The following is a 17,069-nucleotide window of genomic DNA, read 5'->3' on the forward strand; positions in this document are numbered from 1 at the left end:
AAAATTGAGCACAAAGGAAGAAGCTGCTTTAAAAACTAAATCTGTCAAACTACAGACACACAAGCTCATGAAACATGCAATAAAATAACGCTCTCAGCTATATTACTTCCCTTCTTGTGCCAGAAACAGAAGCCTGAAACAATTACCTTTTTAAAACATTTAAAAAGTCCTTGCTTTGGTGAATACAGCTCGATGAGAAAAGCTGTGAATGATCAAAAAGTAAATAAAAAAATATCAAGGACAGGATTCAGAAAGTTTCTTCCAGGCTGATATGAACGAATAACAATCGCAGGTTAGGTTTAAATGTCATCTTCATGTGTTGAAAACGAGATTTAGTTTTGGTCAAAAATGAGGTTAAGCATTCCTACGACGAAGACGACGGGGAGCTAAACACACGGGCACAGAAATCAGAACAGACGCGTGAACATTTAGACAAATACACGCCGTGACATCATAAGTCAGCACTATGACATCACTAACACTGGCTTCTGACATCATCATGCGGTCCGTCTTTTACGATTGCATCAGCTCTTTTTGTTCTCGTGAGTAAAAAAGGTTTTAATCTTTTTTTTCATATAACGCAACAAGATTTTCTTTTTAAATTTAAAATATTCAATAAAATTCACAGAGATTAAAAAAATAAATACATGTTTGAGTAAATACAAATAAAGAGATCATGATAGGAGCGATCACTGTCTCACAGAGGGTTTTTTTTTCCCATAAACTATCAACACATTAATTAAAACACTACAAATGACTGGCAGAAAGCATCACTCAATAATCAGTCATGTTTGTTATTATCACTCAGGGGGAGAGGTGAAAACCTTAAAAAAGGTCTCGCTAAAGCCCAATCCAGCCAGCTAGCAGGTCCATCTCACCACCAAAACAAAGAAATTACAATTATGACATCATTATGATCAGCTCTTATCCCACGACAATAATCAAAATAATGGTGTTTTTACATGTCACATAAAAAATTTCTTTGCAGAAATTCTTTGCATGTTTATATTTTCTCAAGAAATCAGTGGAAATATGTACAAGCATGCCTTCGGACAGAGAGAAGAAATGAAAAATAAGAAGCAGACACTGTTTATAGCACAGACACGGAAAGATAATTCGGTTTAGCCCTTGGTGTGAAGTGTTCGTTGTCCCCCCCCACCCNGTCTACTCCCCCTCCTTTAATACAAAAGGTGAGCAGCTGAACTTGCAGGTAGAGTGTGGCTTCGTAGACACATAGAAGAGGGGTTGTTGCAATGTTGCTGCGCTGCAAAAAGAAGCCCTCGACTGTACAAAATCCCCATGAAAAGTCGAAAACGTTGCAGCGGCATGTTTGTTCACAGATCAAATTTCCTTAATGAGAGGTAAAATTCAAAACTTTCTCACTATTTATGTTTCATAGATGACGTACACTCACTAGAATCCACTGTACAAGGATATAGGTTTGCAAAATATGTATATATTTATACTATATATTGAATGTTGCTTTCAAGGCTCAGTCACATCAGGAAAAAAGAGGGTTGCATTCAGATTTTTACTTAAACATTCACACTAAAAACTGCTGGGTTGAAGTTGTCGGCTCATAGGTTGGGTTGGTTCGACCAAATATTAGATCAGAAAGTTGAGACACATCGTTCTTCACAGTCCACCATTTTAAGCCAGATGACCAAATCAGACCTGTCTGGACCTCTGGTTTAAGATGTGATAAGTTTTATTGTAAGAAGTCGTCTAACCTGGTTGCTTTTGTCAACAACTTTAGCTCACATTATATAAAATGAGTCTGGGTTCCTAAAATAGCATTAGATGGTGCTAGCTAGCTGACGCTAATAGCAGCACCAATCAAAGTTGTAATTATCCAGTAACTCAGATTTTAGGTTGTTATTTTTCCTCATTACGCTGGCTCAAAACTACCCAGGGCTGGCTCGGTCCAAATTTGACCCAGCACCGGGTTACAGATTGGCTTGTTTTGAACCCAGCAGTTTTCAGTGTGTTGATAAATCTTAGAGGAGAAAAAAACTGATGAGTTTATTCTAAATTTTCTAAATTTAATCTGAAATGCTGATGCGACTGAGCAGCTGGATGAGTTTTCTTTTATTCCTAAGTCTTTAATTTATCTTATTCTCAAGTTAATGAAGCCATAAAGCTGGAGTGTTTTTTCAGCAGTTTTACTTTGATGCTCCAATCACAACTACAGGAAGCAATGATCGTCTGGACACACGTCCAGCTTTTAAATTACAAACTGCCTGGGCTAAGGATAAATATGTTTTCAACTAGGTAGACACAAAATCCTACAGGGCTCAGCAATGTTAATATTATCAAGTTAATTTCATATAAAAAGTAACTTGTTTGGTTTTTAAATACTTTTATAAATACATGAACAAGCAAACCCGTCTATCTCTGCCTGGGCGCTCTTCATCATCCACAGTGGATTTAAAGACAGATGAATATCTGTCAGAGCACTCGAGGACTCAGAGGACAGTGGAATAAAACTCAAGGACAATTCAACAACTCAGCAAATATCCTTCAATAAAAGTCACAGCCAATACCCAGCAGCCTTTGAACTGCTTTTTTTTTTTTGCTCTTTTATGTGAGATGTTTTTTTTCCCTTTACAAAGAATGGCTGAATATTCTCTTTTTTAATACATAAAGTGACAAGAAGAGAATCAATTGGCTTTACTCACTATGAAATAATTGTCATTCACAATGGGTTTTTTTTGTTTGTTTTTTTAAAGGGGGGACAGCCAGCTGGGACTAAAACTCTTCCTCATTTCTTTGCATTTTCCTCCTCATCTCTCCACTTTATTCTCCGACTAAATGCTTTCCTTTCCTCATCCTGTCATCTTTACACCTTTGGCCTTTAGCCTTTCCTTTATCTTCCTCTCACACCGTCACTTCGTTCTTACTCCCAGTCCGCAATCCCTGCCCTCCTCCTCCTCCAGGGATGAAGTGCAGCTGTTCGATGGTGTTCTGCCTTTTGCTGGCGAAAGCCATTCGTCGGGCGTTGGGATGGCCGCCGATCGGCCCCACTCCACCTCCCCCGTGGCCCCCGTGGGGGTCCCAGCCTCCGTGCATCCCCATCCCAGGCATGGCTGCGGAGCTGCGTTCGTGGTCGTGGCCCGGCGTCGGGTGGGAGTTCATCTTGATCATGTGGTGACGGTCCATGGATGGGGTGGCACAGATGTTCTGCTGCGACTGGGCCTTCTGATGGTGGCTGAGCTGGCCCATGGTGGGAAACATCCCGCTCCCTGCGGCTCTGTCGGCCCCTCCCACATGTAGGCCCATCGTCATCAGCCGGTCGTCCAGACGGTCAGGAGAGACCAGGAGCCGCTCGTGGGACCTGGAACCACAGTTTTAATCATTTAATATTCCTTTTTTTAAAATTCTGAAGTAAAAGACTGGGTCTGAAGGTAACGTTTCAGATCGGATATACAGAAATAAGGACAAAGTTTGTCTAATTGCAGCTTTTACTAAAACATTATTAAGTGTCCTGTGACTGAGTGGGACAAGAGGCAGAAAGAGAGACGAAGACTAATAAAAAAAAAAGCAAATGTCATTCATTTTTTTTTACATGAAAAGAAAAAAATACTTTGAGTGTATATTTTCATAAATAGAAATTAGTTTGAAGTGTTCATCAGTGTATTTGGATGCACAAGTTAAAATGAATTATTATGTAACTTTTAAGTATTTTTTATTAACATTGCCATATTAATGTATTTTTTAAAATGGATATTTAATTTGACCACAAAGGTATGAGTTCAGATTTGCTCTAAAGCCATTATAGTTGTATTTATTGGCTTGTTCTGGTTGGATTTGTTTGAAGCAACTTTTAGACTTTGCTCTGTAATATATTTGGATCTCAGCTGACATAGATTTCTTAAACAACGATTAGTTTTCAGATTGAACAGAACATATTTGTAGGTCGTATAAATTTAATGACTTTGTCTTATTCTCTAAACTTTAATGAAACTGTCTTACTTTTTGATATTTATAAAACTGTGATTCTTTTTGCTTTTATATTTCCTTTATGGAGTTTATTTCATCACTTCTCCAGTCACAAATTAATATGATCTCTTTTTATTATCATCCTATCTGATCTCATGTCTCTTTCCATTTGCGTCTCTTCTGTTTCGTCTCATCCGTGCACTCGCCTGCGGAGCGTCTGTGACGTGGAGCTCCTGCTGGTACTCATCATGGCTTTGTAGTACTGGTGCTGCTGGTTCTTGGACAGGCGGGACAACGTGTTGCCCTCCCCGAAAGCCAACAGCTGGTCCTGGGAGCGGACGCGTCGCGGCGGCCTGTCGAAGGTGGAGTTGGTGTACGGCGTCTGGGAAGGCAGGGGGTAAGGGTTGGGGGTTGAAGCGGGGATGTGGAGGTGTGGTCGGGAGCCGTGGAGAGGCAGAGTCCCCCTGGATCCCAGTGTGTAGTCGCCTCCCCAGGGCAGGTGGTGCTGCGAGGAGTGGAACGAGGGTGGAGCGTTGTTGGAGCGACGTTTGGAGGAGTAATATCCGGAGTACTCGTCAAGTTCTTTCTCTGATTATTAAAAACAAAACAACAAAACAAATAATATGTAAACAGGGCTTCTGTACATTTAACAACTTAGCTTTATTGATAAACATAAAGATTATTTTAAATCTACTGATTGTCTTGGCTGCAGGACATAAAGGCCTATAAAGGTGTCATGTTTCTAATTCTGAAACAAAAAACATAAACTGCAGTTAAATATTTTAAACGATTGTCGATGCATGAAAAAAATTTTGTATCTAAAACCTGTCGGGTAAATAAGTAAAGGAGAAATGGTAAAAAAATGCAGAAAGACAATAATATGAAGTCAAAAAATACAGTATATAAATAGAAAAGTAAATAAATAAAGGCCAAAGAATGGTATGCATCATGTATAAAGAATAACAGAGGCAGTAACGAGAATGAGAGAAAGAAAGCATAAGCAGAAAGAAAAAAACAGATGAAAAGGCTAGAGTTGCTAAAAATACTAAATTAAAGGTGAATTGCAAATGATCAAGCTAAGGGGAAATAAAAAACCGAAGTCGAAAATGAATCATGCAGAAAAAGAAAGCTGTATAATGCATGAGGAACACCATATTAAAAAGAGAAAGAACAATATAAAAACACACAAAGAAAAGACTGGATGGAAAAAAAACAAAGTGAAAAGAGAAGAACATGATGATGAGGAAGACAAAAAAAGTGATTCATTAATAGTAAAACAGTGTTTCTGTGCTTTCTGCTCCGTAGCCTGAAACCACTTTAATCTTCAAAGCATTTCCATGGAAGCAGCTCCCTGAGAGCCAATTTGAACGTGACCTTTACCCAGCCACCATGCAACCTCTTCTCCCCCACTTGTTTTTCCTTTCCTCTTCCTCTCTTTGTTTGTTCTTTTGTCTCCATTATGCTCCTCCATTCTCTTCTAATTTCCCCCGTTATACCGGCTCTTAAGATTTCTTTTTTTTTATCTGCTTCCATTTCCCCGTGTTTTCTTCTCCTTCTCACAACGTGTGCCTCATATCCTCACCCTGTCCTCCCTCACCCTCTCACTGTTTGCTCTCCTCCAGTAAGGCCAAATTAGCTCGAGGTTTCTGCCTGCCTGCTGTCTGCAAACAAAGAAGCCTTTATCAGTGGCGTTTCGGCGGGGAATCGCATCACAAGCGGCAGGTTTCACACAATGGTTGTTGAGGAGCCATTTTTTTCTCTCTCTGGGTCACACTGACAATATTTTACATTCACTTTGAAGGGGTGCTCCACCAAAGCTGGCATGAAAATAAAATACCTTTTAATTTAGTGTGACAATGATTCAGTCTGTTTGGAACAAGAGAAATTGGGTAAACTGTCATTTTCCAGACTTGTCAGCACAGACTGTATTCATTTGCACAATGACACGTTTGTGTGCTCACTGTCATCACACCAGACTCTGAGGGGTTCGAGAGGGGATGGAACGTGTCATGTGGAGGATTTCAATTTCAGTCATCCCCACAGATGAGTAAACTCATGTAACTGAGCTCAACAGTACAGCGAAAAAACAGTAACAATTATTAAAACTAAAAAAAAAACAAAAGTTGGGTGTAAAACTTACCTATAGTAAACATATTAACATATCTAATGTTAAAACTAAGAAATTGTACAATTTCTTTTGGAAAATATGAGGTAGTTTTGAATTTTATAGCTGCAACACAACTCAAAAAAGACAGAACAGGGGCAACAAAAAGCTGTAAAAGTAATTAGTATGAATTAAAAAACAGCTGGAGGAGCATTTAGCATCAAATTAGGTTAACTAAGTATTTTGAGAGGCTGAATTTTTCTGAATACTGGCAGAGGTTCATCAGTCTGTAAAAAAAACTGCAAATAAAAATAGTAGAATTTTTTCAGAATAATGTTCTTCAACAGAAAACTGGGAATGATTTGAATATCCCACCATCTTCAGTTTATAATGACATCAACAGAGTTCAGGAATCTGTAGAAATCTCTGAGCTCCAAGGAGGAGGCTGAAAGTTCAGTTCCCTCAGGGGCTACTGCATTAAAACCAGGTTCTGGTTCTGGTTCTGCTCAGGAACACTGTCTGTAAACACAGTTCACCATGCCGTCCATAAATGCTGCTTAAAGCTCTATCAGGCAGAGAAGCAGCCAGATGTGAACACCATCCAGAAACGCTGCCATCTTCTCTGGACCAAAGAGGAGAACTGTTCTATCAGATGAATCGAAATATGATTTTTTTTTTTCATATTCCATTGTGAAATTTTAAATGCACGGTTCAAAGGACTGCCTCTCTGATGGTGTGGGGGTGCATTAGTGCCTCTGGTGCGGGCAGCTTAAACATCTGGAAAGACTCCATGAATGCAGAACAGTATATACAGATTTTAGAACAACGTACAGTATGCTTCAATCCAGCAAAGAGAATGGGACAACATTCCCTCCAAAACCTCCAGCAGCTGCTCTCCTCGGCTCCTGGATGTTTACAGACTGCTTCACCGCGGGAAACACCGCTTTGTCCTTATTTTTTGAGATGTGTTGCTGTCATAAAATTCCAAATTACCTTATTTAAAATAAATACAATTTCTTAGTTTGAAATGTTTCCTCTGTTCCATTGTAAATAAAATATGGGTTTATGAGATTTGCAAATCATTGCATTTTGTTTTTAATTACATCCCATCATTTTTGGAACTGGGGTTGTAGAAAATATTACATGCATTCCTATTCATAACCTTTGTTAAGCTGATTTTGCTCCCAATTTAATTCAAAATCCATTAGGTGGGATCATTTGTTCAACTTATCAATAAAACTGTCATCCTTCAGTGTAAAATGAAAAATGCTGCTGCTAATTTTTCCACTGCTAATGGTTGGTAGCCATAGCTTCTGTTCAGATACTTTAAGCAGCAAAGGAGTCTGATCAACCTTCAACTTATAGTACTTTTTTTTATAATACAGCCACATTAAATAACCAACTTCAGATTAGATGTAATCTTAACTAGTTGCATTTTCTCTGTAGTTCTTTAAAGGAGGCTAGAAAATGGGGTCTAAACAAGGAATCCTCCAAAAACCCTATCAGAAAACAAGAAAATACTATTTTATTCATTCACTAAATTGTATCAAACCCTATTGCTAATTTTAAATGAAGCATATTTTTCCAAATTGCAATGAAGATTTTGTTTTCTCTCACATATTGTGCTGTTCTTTTTTAAAACTTACTGAAAAGTCTCTGTGTGCAAATCTGCTCTGCTTCGCCTCAAAAACTGGATCTCTGACCTCAGATTCACTGCCGCTTGTACAAATGTCCTGGCCTCAAGTTTGACCTTTTCTCATGCTCACAAAATTTCTGTTCTCAAATTCATCACTCTCAGAAACCCTTAGCCAAAAGTGGAGAGTGTTTCAGTGATATTACTGCCTCTGTGTGGGTGCAACTGTTTCACTTCACAGGGTCTTTTCAGGACAATCACGGGCTAACGGGCTTCAGCCTGCCAACATGGATCACCTAAACCACTGAAACCAGCACGTACTATCACTGTACATGAGCTACTTGGAAGAAAACACAAAGACAACTGCACATGAAGGCAGTAAAGCTACGAGATTTGGCTCTACACTGACGGGGGGGGTTTGAAAATGTGATTGCAAAAAAATGAACATTTGCAGCAGTTGTTGATTGGGGTTAGAACTTGAAAAAGCAGCAGTGGACCTGAGAACAGAGATGCTGTTCTGAGGTAAAGCAGAACAAATTTGAGTTTTTAAGCAAATATTTAAAGAAGAAAACAACACCATCTAAGGATACAAATGAAATATATGTATATACTGTGTGTCTAATTGGTAATAGAGTTACATAAAAACAGACTAAAGGAGGAAATTTTGTTCAAATTTCTCATAAAAGACAAACTAATATTCTGTAGTGGTTTAACTATTAATCAGAAGGATCTCTTGTGAGACTTTTAGTTAAAGATGTTGCAGGAAAAGTTATTTTTTATGTCCATGTTTACATCTTCTCCAAGATTCAACACTTGTCAGATTCCACCATATTTGTTTACCTACAGACAGCCTAATGTAGATCAGTCTGTGACTCGAGCTTTCTTGTGGTTTTTAGCAGATTCGTCCGAGTGCTTTGTTTACATTGAGTGCGTACCCACATTTCAGAACTGCACATCAGTATATCTGGAAAACTACTGGAGTAAACTCTTTCAAATTGAGCCATTTGATATAATTTAGGATGCCATTTTTATGATTTCAGTTTGAAATGAGTAGGATTTTGTCTCCCTTTTTGCAAAGCCACAACTACAGAAGTGATTCTCCTTTTTCCTTTGATTAAATTGTTGTAATAAATAGGCTTCATCTGATCCCTGTGTTCACCACATTATTGGATGCATTTAGTGCCAGTAACCATCCATCATTCATCTGCAGAATGACTCCCCTCCCCCTGCAGTCACAGGGCAGATAGAAAGAGGCTGCCAGCCACCGCCTCGAACATCTTTTCTTCTTCACCAAAAGCAGCCAGGCCTCTGCAGACCAGCTGATAAACACCCCTCCACCTATCGTTTTCACAAGTCCCTTCTTACCCCACTTCCTTTTTCTACATTCATTCACCCAATCTCTACGTCTCCACGCCTCCTTTTTCTTCATCATCCTTTATCATCCTCTATCTCTCTAAGTTCAGAATCTGTCACTTCCTTCTCGATTATTTCCTGCTGGCATTCAGCTCATAAATCTTCCTCCAGTTCTTTCACCTCAAGCCAGTTTTACACAGAAAACCCAGCTGAATCATATCCAAACTTTGCTCATTGTACGAAACAATGAGAGAATATCTATGTGAGATGTGCTTTAGAGAGGGCACTAAAAGGCTTGACATAACTCACAAAGAATGCAGTGGATGTTACAGCAGTTCGTATGAAAAGAATGCCACGGATGGTGAGGAAAGAAAAGAAAGAGTACAAAAAGAAGCAAAAATACCCAAACTTCCTGTGTTAAAGGAAGCAGACTGGTTAAAAATCAAGAATAAAGCTGTTTTAAGTGATTCGTACTTACGCTCCAGTAGATATCTATACATTTTTGGAGAACTTGTGTCTAGAACTACAAGTTAGAAACTCTAATGCACAAAAAAAATGAGCAATGAGATCCAGAAACATTGTGGTTTCGTCTGGGTCTAAGCTCATTTAAAAAGGACTGAGTGCAGCTGAAATCAGTGTTAAGCTCTGGTGAATCAAAATGTGAAATTCTGTCTGGAAAAAGGATGATTTCCAGGTAAAAGAGGACAGGGATCATCATACCTGTCTGCAGAACATGCATCAAACGCTGTGGCAGCTCATGGCCAGGTTAACTTTCACATTAAATAAAAACATTCTGTACATAAAAATCTGTAATAATAATAATAATCTAACACTACACCTTTTTTTGTAACAGAGTTCAGGTGTTAAAATGACCCGTCTGCAATTTAGATTCACTAACATTTAGTGTGTTATGAAACAAACACTAATCAAATAACCTAAATGTTTGAGTGGATGAAAACCTAAAAAAGCTACAGAAGCTGATTTTGTAAAGACAGAATATTGCTAGAAAAGAAGAAAATGATTAAGTTCTGTTTTATATTTTTTAAAGAGTCAGGTTTATGAAAATGATGCAAGTAGAAGAATTTAATTTACGGTGAGGCCAAGTGGTTCCTGACTGATGCGTCACCTGTAGGCTCTTAGTCATCCCCAGTAATTACTTAGTCCCTTCTCTTTTTCTTTTTGCCTCCTTTGTTTCTTCTCCGGCTTCGCCACCCTCTTCCTACATCCCTCCCCAGTCCCGGGGCTCACCCAGCTTCTTCAGGGAGCTGTAGCGGTTCAGCTCTGGTTTCATGACCGCCTCGTAGGACGGCGGCAGCTGGGCCAGGTTGTGGAAGGAGTGGGAGAAAGACGGATGGCTGCTGTTGTATCTCATGCTCCCTCCCATGATGCCGCCGCCTCCGATGCCGACCCCTCCAGCACCTTTACCGCTACCTGAAATCAGGGTGGGCCCAGATGATAGCTGGGAGGTGTTGTTCATGCGAGTCCCACGCTCTGGTGAGAGACAGGAGGGAGAAGGAGAAAAAGAAGTGAGTAGGAGAATTAAAATGGAAATACGAACGGTGAAACGTAGGAGAAAATAGAGGATAAAGTTGAAGAAATAAGGGAAAAAAGGGGCAGATGAAAAAAATTGAGGGGAAAAGCATACAATAAGAATACATAAATTTGAAATGTAGAAAATAAAACAGAAAATTAGCATTAAAAAAAGAAAAATAGATTGAATAAATGAATAAAAAACATGAAAAAGGAAGGAAAAGACTGAAGGAGGGTAGAGTCTTCAAGCTGGTCAACTATCAGCAAACACAGGAAGTGTCTCTGAGCTCCATGGCGACCATCTATAAATACAACTGTGAGCTGTTCATCTAAGGCTCCAACACCAACATATCAGCCACATGTAAATACAGAAAAATACACTGATAGCTTCTGGAGGAATCGCTGCACAAACACACACACAATCACATTTATGCAAAGTGCAAAAGCAGCACATCGATCGATACACATAAAAATGATTTGCCTTATGTAAGATTTGCAGTACAGGGAGGGAGGGCTGCTTTGCAACATGTACAGTGATAATTAGTTACTTCAGAAGATTTACAAGTACATTCGTATGGGCTCCAAACAGCAAACAAACAGCGCATTAAACGCCCTAGTGTGTAGGTGCACTCAGCAGGGACCTTAAATGTACAAAATAAAGATTTGCATATTATTACATTTTGGTTTTATTTACATTTTACACAACATCCTAACTTTTTCAGAATCAGGTTGGTAATTTCTGAACATTTAAATTAGGACAAACATTTTATGTTACATCTTAAATTACAAAAAAAAGCTCCTTATTACTTATAATCACCCCCTGAGGAGGAATCAAAAAAAGGAGAATTTACAACCTCAGCTGCTGAACGCCAGCTGTGAGAGTATAAAAACATACAGGGATAATTAAAGATTGTGTAACTGGGGCCATTTGCTGTTGTTTTCTGCCGTAGACAGACACTATCAGTGTTGAGTCCATTCAGGGCGGTAACAGTTATGGGCTGCGATCTTGTTAAGATAACTGCAGGACATATACTGGTCATTGACCATTGACAGTAATGGGCAGTAATGGCCAATGATGTCTCTGTTAAGTGCCACCCGGGGAACACAAACCACATCGACTTCTGCACGGTACTCGTTACACACACACACACACAGTAGGAAAAAGCAATGCTAGATCTGAGACTGTATGGTTTTTAAAGCATAAACTGATCATGATGAAGGCTGAAGAAAAGAAAAAAAAACATTATAAAGCATCAAATCCTGGAAGAACTAATACAGAACCAGACTGATCATTTTAAATGTTTAGGTTGGGGGAAAGGGACATTATGATGGCTGACAGGCAGTTTGGATCTAAATAAACTTGGTTCCATGAGTGCAAAGTATCTGAAACATTTTGATCTTTGTCCCAACATAAATCTGCTCTGAGGTCAACCAGACAGCTGCTCTTTCATCAGGGGTCTGCAACCTGTGGCTCTGGGGCCACATGCAGCCCTCTGGTCCATCTGCAGTCCAGTTATAACCAAAACTAACATGAATTAAATTTATATTCATAACCTTAATTTTTACTAGGGTTATGTTTTGCAGTTTTCTGCAAACATGCGAATGAAATCTCTGATAGAATGAAACTAATCATACAGGAAGCAAAACAAAAGGATCTGTTTAAGGTAGTAATTAATCAGCCACATCTTCACACTGTACATCTAACTATACAGGGTGTTTTTTTTCTCAAATCTACCTTTTTTTAAGCACTTAGTATCAGGGATGAGCTAAAATGGAAAAACAAACAAAAAAGATGCCAATAAAAAAGGGAACTCTTAGATTCAAGTTGAGTTAAAACAGACCATAAAATGGAAAATGGCCCAAACGCAGGAAGAGTGAGGACAAAAAATTCAATAAATGAGCCAATAAAGGTTTAAAAGCTTGCTTTTAAAACCAGGAAATGTCATTAAATGAGTAGGCATTGATGATCTAAAAACATGGAGGTAAAAAAAATCTAAAAGTAGGGATTTTTTTAAAGCTTTTTTGATATTTTTGTTATTCATTTGTTAATAAACTTAAAGGCAAACACTAATTTAGAAACAGTGGTTTCTGAATGAACAATTTTGTGTATAAAACAGTTTGTTTTAATCAAAATCTTTCTGAATGACTGAGCTCATTCTTACATTCTCATACACGTGACTGGCACTAAAGTTCAACAAAAATATAATTATACTGATCCTCCTTTATCATCATCTCGTTTCCACGGCAACCGCATCCAGCGTTCTACCACAGTCTTTATGTAAGCCTTCATCTACAGTTCATGTATTTCATGTACCTGCAGTGTATTGTTCTTAGATAAAACACTAGCATTGCTTTTTTTTGTTTTCTTGTTGCAAAGCCTGGGAAAACGGACTCTGGTGAGAGAAGCGATCTCTTCAGCGTTCAGCTGTAAGCACACTTGCACGTCACTGCATCACAGAGAGAAAAACAGGAACAAGCACAGTTTGGAAGCAGGCTCGTGGTGGTGGTGGGTGACGAGGGGCAGACAGGCTTGCGGTAAGCGAGGGCAGGCCAGACAACTTTAAGCTTGCACTCTTATGAAAGACGTGTCAGTTTCAACACAACTGTGTGACAAAGAAAAGCAATTCCTATCCAAACAGATGACTTAAATCAAAGATGCACGTGTTTGTGTTGACCCTGGCACAGCCGTTTAAAGAGTGCAGAACAGCAGGCCGTCATACTGACATACAGACAGACGGACAGTGTGGTGGGAAGGCCGTGAGTCCGGCCAGCAGCTCGCCGCCGCCTGCGCCGGCTGGCGCTGCTAACCACGAGGCTTACCGATGGTAGCAGTGTGTTTGGGGCTGGAAGCAGACCCCTGCTGGTTAAAAGGGTGGTGCAAGTTCCCAGCTGCAAAGAGAGCAGAGCCAACAAACTGATGGACAACCACTCGAGAGACACAAGAAGCTCGTGTCGCGTAAGCATTTGTGTCAGTGAAGAGACGGAGAGAGGACAGTGGCTGAGACAGGACAGGAAGAGAAAAGGACAGGAAAGAGAAAGTGACAGTCCCTCCAGGAATTATTTTTTTTCTGTCCGTTACAGTTACTTCAATGTCAGTTTATTTTTTTCACTATTAAGTAAAGTCAGCTGCTAATCAGCAGATATAATTTGTTTCTTTTTTATTTATTAGACCTATTCTTAAAATAATCTAAATATCAGAAAATTAACCTGTAACTAAACTAATTGTGTGGAAATAATTCACTTTGATAGTTCCTGGAATGGTTTCACTAAAGTCTTGTCAATAAAAACGTCTGTGTGTTTGCCTACGAATAAAACATTACTAAGAATGTTATCGGGAGAACAATTAAAATCCTGGAAAAATTGTAAGAAAAAAAGCGACAGAGGCAGAGAGACAGTGAAGACGTAAAGAAAGAAATGTTTGTGTGTTTTCAGTGCAACTGTGAGCTGTCGTCCACCCCCACCTCTGCAAAACTGTTAGCAAACAGAAAAGTTATGCATCTTATTTAATCATTGTTTTACCTTTAAGGTAACTTTAGCTCCTACAGAGCTCAAATCAGCTTTAATCGTTTTTCCATAATTGCAGAGAAAAAGTCTTGCAGTCTTAGCAGAGTTAGCAAAATAAAAACAACAAAAAACAAAAAACAAATGAGAAAGCATTTCCATGTCAAGATAGTGAGAGTTCTGAAATTCATCTTCAAGCAGTCATAATGTTTTGGCCCATCAGCCCATTCAGTTCATTTTGGCCCAAAAAGAACTGAATCAAAGGCTTGTGTCACCTGATTATGACTCAATCGCTTCACGTTTTCACCTCAACACACGTGAGCGCGTTCAGAACCGCTCGCCACTTACTGCGGTTGTCTTTCATCTGAAGGATGGGCGTGTAGAGGTTTTTGGATGTGCGTCCGTCGGAGGTGGTCAACATGGCAGCGTTGTTCCTCTCGCCCTGCTGCATGGGGCTCGACTGGTGGCGCAAGATGTCCACCAGTGACCTGAAACAGGACAGGCAGGATATCCAATGATTATCCAGTTATCTTAAGGGTTTTTAATGTGTTAGCCACATATTTTTGATTTAACATCAAAAAATTAAAAGTAAATTTCTCCTTATTTAGAATTTTGAATGTATGAGCAGCTCTAAGTTGATTTTTATTGTGCTTTCTGTGTGTGCCACACTTTACGGATTGATCTTCTGTCTGTGAGATATTTAAAGTAGTGTCTCACTGAGTTGCACCAGCATTCAGGAGAGTCTCCAGAATGTTTTGCAATGTTTGTCGCTTGAATTTTGAACATGTTCAAAATGGTTCAACTAGTCAAAATAGTTACAGAGATGACAGAAAACATGTTCCGGTCTAAAAACCAATTTACTAATTATTAAAAACTGGGTCAAATCTGCTTATCTTCATTTCAGAAGTGTACTCCAGTAACCTACCACACAAACATGTGGGCTGAGGTAGATTCAATGTGGGTGGCAGGCAATGTACACAAAAATAAACTCAAAAAAAAAAAAATCGACTTGGCAAAATGCAGCTACACAACTCACTCATCAGTCAGACTTCAGTGAAACTGCAACAGAAAATCGAGTCGATCTCGAGTTGACATCTAGTCCCAAACAGTCACAGCCAAGTGAGATATTATCTTTAGGAAACATCTGAAAGTTCTCACTCGAATGCTTTCAAAGTGCAGACCATTCTCACCTTGGCATGTTGATTTCTCGGTTGCGGGGTCGACGTGCCACCTTGCTAAACGCGATCCTGACGCCAACGGCCACCACCAGCGTGAAGGAAATCACCCCTCCGATCACGTAGGCCGTACTGATTTTAGAGAAACAGTAAGCAAAGGCACTCAAAACCAAAAAAAAAGAAACTGCATCACTTTCTATATTGTTGTTTTCTTGTAAATCTGTCATTTGGCTCCTTTAATATTATATTCTTCAAAATGTTTGCATTCATTATATTTGCCTAAGATGATTAGAACCTAAAACTATATATATGTTCAAAATTAAACAATAGAAAAGGCGACTCTTAAATTATTTTGTGCAAATTATTCTAAAAAGTACGAAGATTGCAAACAGTTTACAGTGACTGAATATCTCTAAATGTTTACTACAGAAGGTGTATGACTGCTTGGAAGATCATCAGACTTTTCTTCAGTTTACAGTCCCTCTGACCTGCCGCTCTGCTGCTGCAGAGTCTTGAAGCCCGGGACGGGCTTCTTGTCTGTCGGCACCGTCTCGGGCACCTGTGTGTCGGCCCAGACGGGGGAAATGTAGTTGGTGCACAGGTCCTGGTCCAGCCGCTGCGCCTGGTGCTCGCAGCAGAACCGGTAGTGGCAGGTACCACAGCAGTAAATGTAACTGCCCTTGGAGCAGTTGAACGTGTTGTCAAAGTGCCCCATGACGTCAAAGTAACCCCTGCGGATCAAAGACAAGAAGAAGAAAATCTGTCGCCGCCGCCAGAGCATTTTGATGTTTCTGCCAGTGAGAACTCCGCTGTGCTTTGAAATCTGGAGTGTGTCAAGAAACAGCTAAAAGAAGATGTGGTTTAAGGTCACAGTACAGTCACTAAACATCACCAGAACAGAACCCGGTCTGATCTTAGCACACAGAACTGACAAGCACCGAAAGAAAAAAGACGAATAAAGTTTGAAACAAATATCAGTGAGGCTTTTTGGAGCTTATCTATGTTTCAGATCCTTCTCCTGATACTGTTCTATCAGCGTTGCTCCTCGCTGCTCTTCAGTGTGGCCCACCAGCAGACCGCTGATTTAGAGCTGATTACATGTTGCCTAGCAACAGCAGGACACCTCTCAGCGCACGAAATATAAGCTTCGGTGAGATTGAGATGAGAGCTGCAGGAGAATCATGATGTGCCTCGCTTTTATGGCATCAAGTGAGATCAGAGCGTTAAACGCACAGAAAGGGCTGCGGATCCTCAGCCGTGAACTTCATATCTGCAGAGGTTGAAAGGGTTTGTTCTCTTTAACAAAAAGGTCTTTTTGTTTAATCCCTAGTTTTGTAATCTCTTAAACTGATTTGATCCAGATTATCTCACCTCTGACACCAACTTCTTGTTTGTTGTTACTTCTTTGGATGCATAAGAGCCGGAGAACTGATCCTGCTCAGCATTTAATTCGTCTTCCTAACTCAGGGGTGGGCAACCCTGGTCCTCGAGGGCCACTATCCTGCAGGTTTTACTTGTTTCTCTGCTTCAACACACCTGAGTTGAATCAATAGGTGATCAACAGGCTTCTGCAGAGCATGAAGAGGTGATGTAACCACTGAATCAGGTGTGTTGGAGCAGGGAAACAAGGAAAACATGCAGGATAGTGGATCTCCAGGACCAGGATTGCCTACCCCCGCCCTAACTCAATACACTCAGAGAACAGGCTTACATATTACTCCTCTAACTAGTACTAGTATTACATACTACAGTTCTGTGTGCCTTTGTTAGCACTATGGTTCTGGTATACAGCGACTGAGCTGCTTATTTCCTAAAGTTTCCATTTTTGTGGGCG

The 17,069-nt window shown here is 39.8% G+C and overlaps 1 protein-coding gene across 2 annotated transcripts in view; it reads right to left on the bottom strand.

The window, feature by feature from the left end:
- Positions 1-1,156: 1,156 nt before the first annotated feature.
- shisa7b (shisa family member 7) overlaps positions 1,157-17,069 on the bottom strand; it is a 34,214-nt gene continuing 18,301 nt past the window's right edge. The window contains exons 3-9 of one of the 2 annotated variants that reach the window (XM_017427640.3): positions 15,724-15,966; positions 15,251-15,367; positions 14,409-14,548; positions 13,380-13,448; positions 10,278-10,520; positions 4,146-4,527; positions 1,157-3,334 (exon numbers count right to left, since the gene is read on the bottom strand). In XM_017427640.3, coding sequence (XP_017283129.1) covers positions 2,878-3,334; positions 4,146-4,527; positions 10,278-10,520; positions 13,380-13,448; positions 14,409-14,548; positions 15,251-15,367; positions 15,724-15,966 — 1,651 coding nt within the window. In that variant the 3' untranslated portion in view covers positions 1,157-2,877. The remainder of the gene's footprint in view (positions 3,335-4,145; positions 4,528-10,277; positions 10,521-13,379; positions 13,449-14,408; positions 14,549-15,250; positions 15,368-15,723; positions 15,967-17,069) is intronic. The other variant, XM_017427641.3, reaches the window with a different exon arrangement.

Source organism: Kryptolebias marmoratus, linkage group LG5, assembly GCF_001649575.2.
Source record: "Kryptolebias marmoratus isolate JLee-2015 linkage group LG5, ASM164957v2, whole genome shotgun sequence".
Classification (NCBI taxonomy): Eukaryota; Metazoa; Chordata; class Actinopteri; order Cyprinodontiformes; family Rivulidae; genus Kryptolebias; species Kryptolebias marmoratus.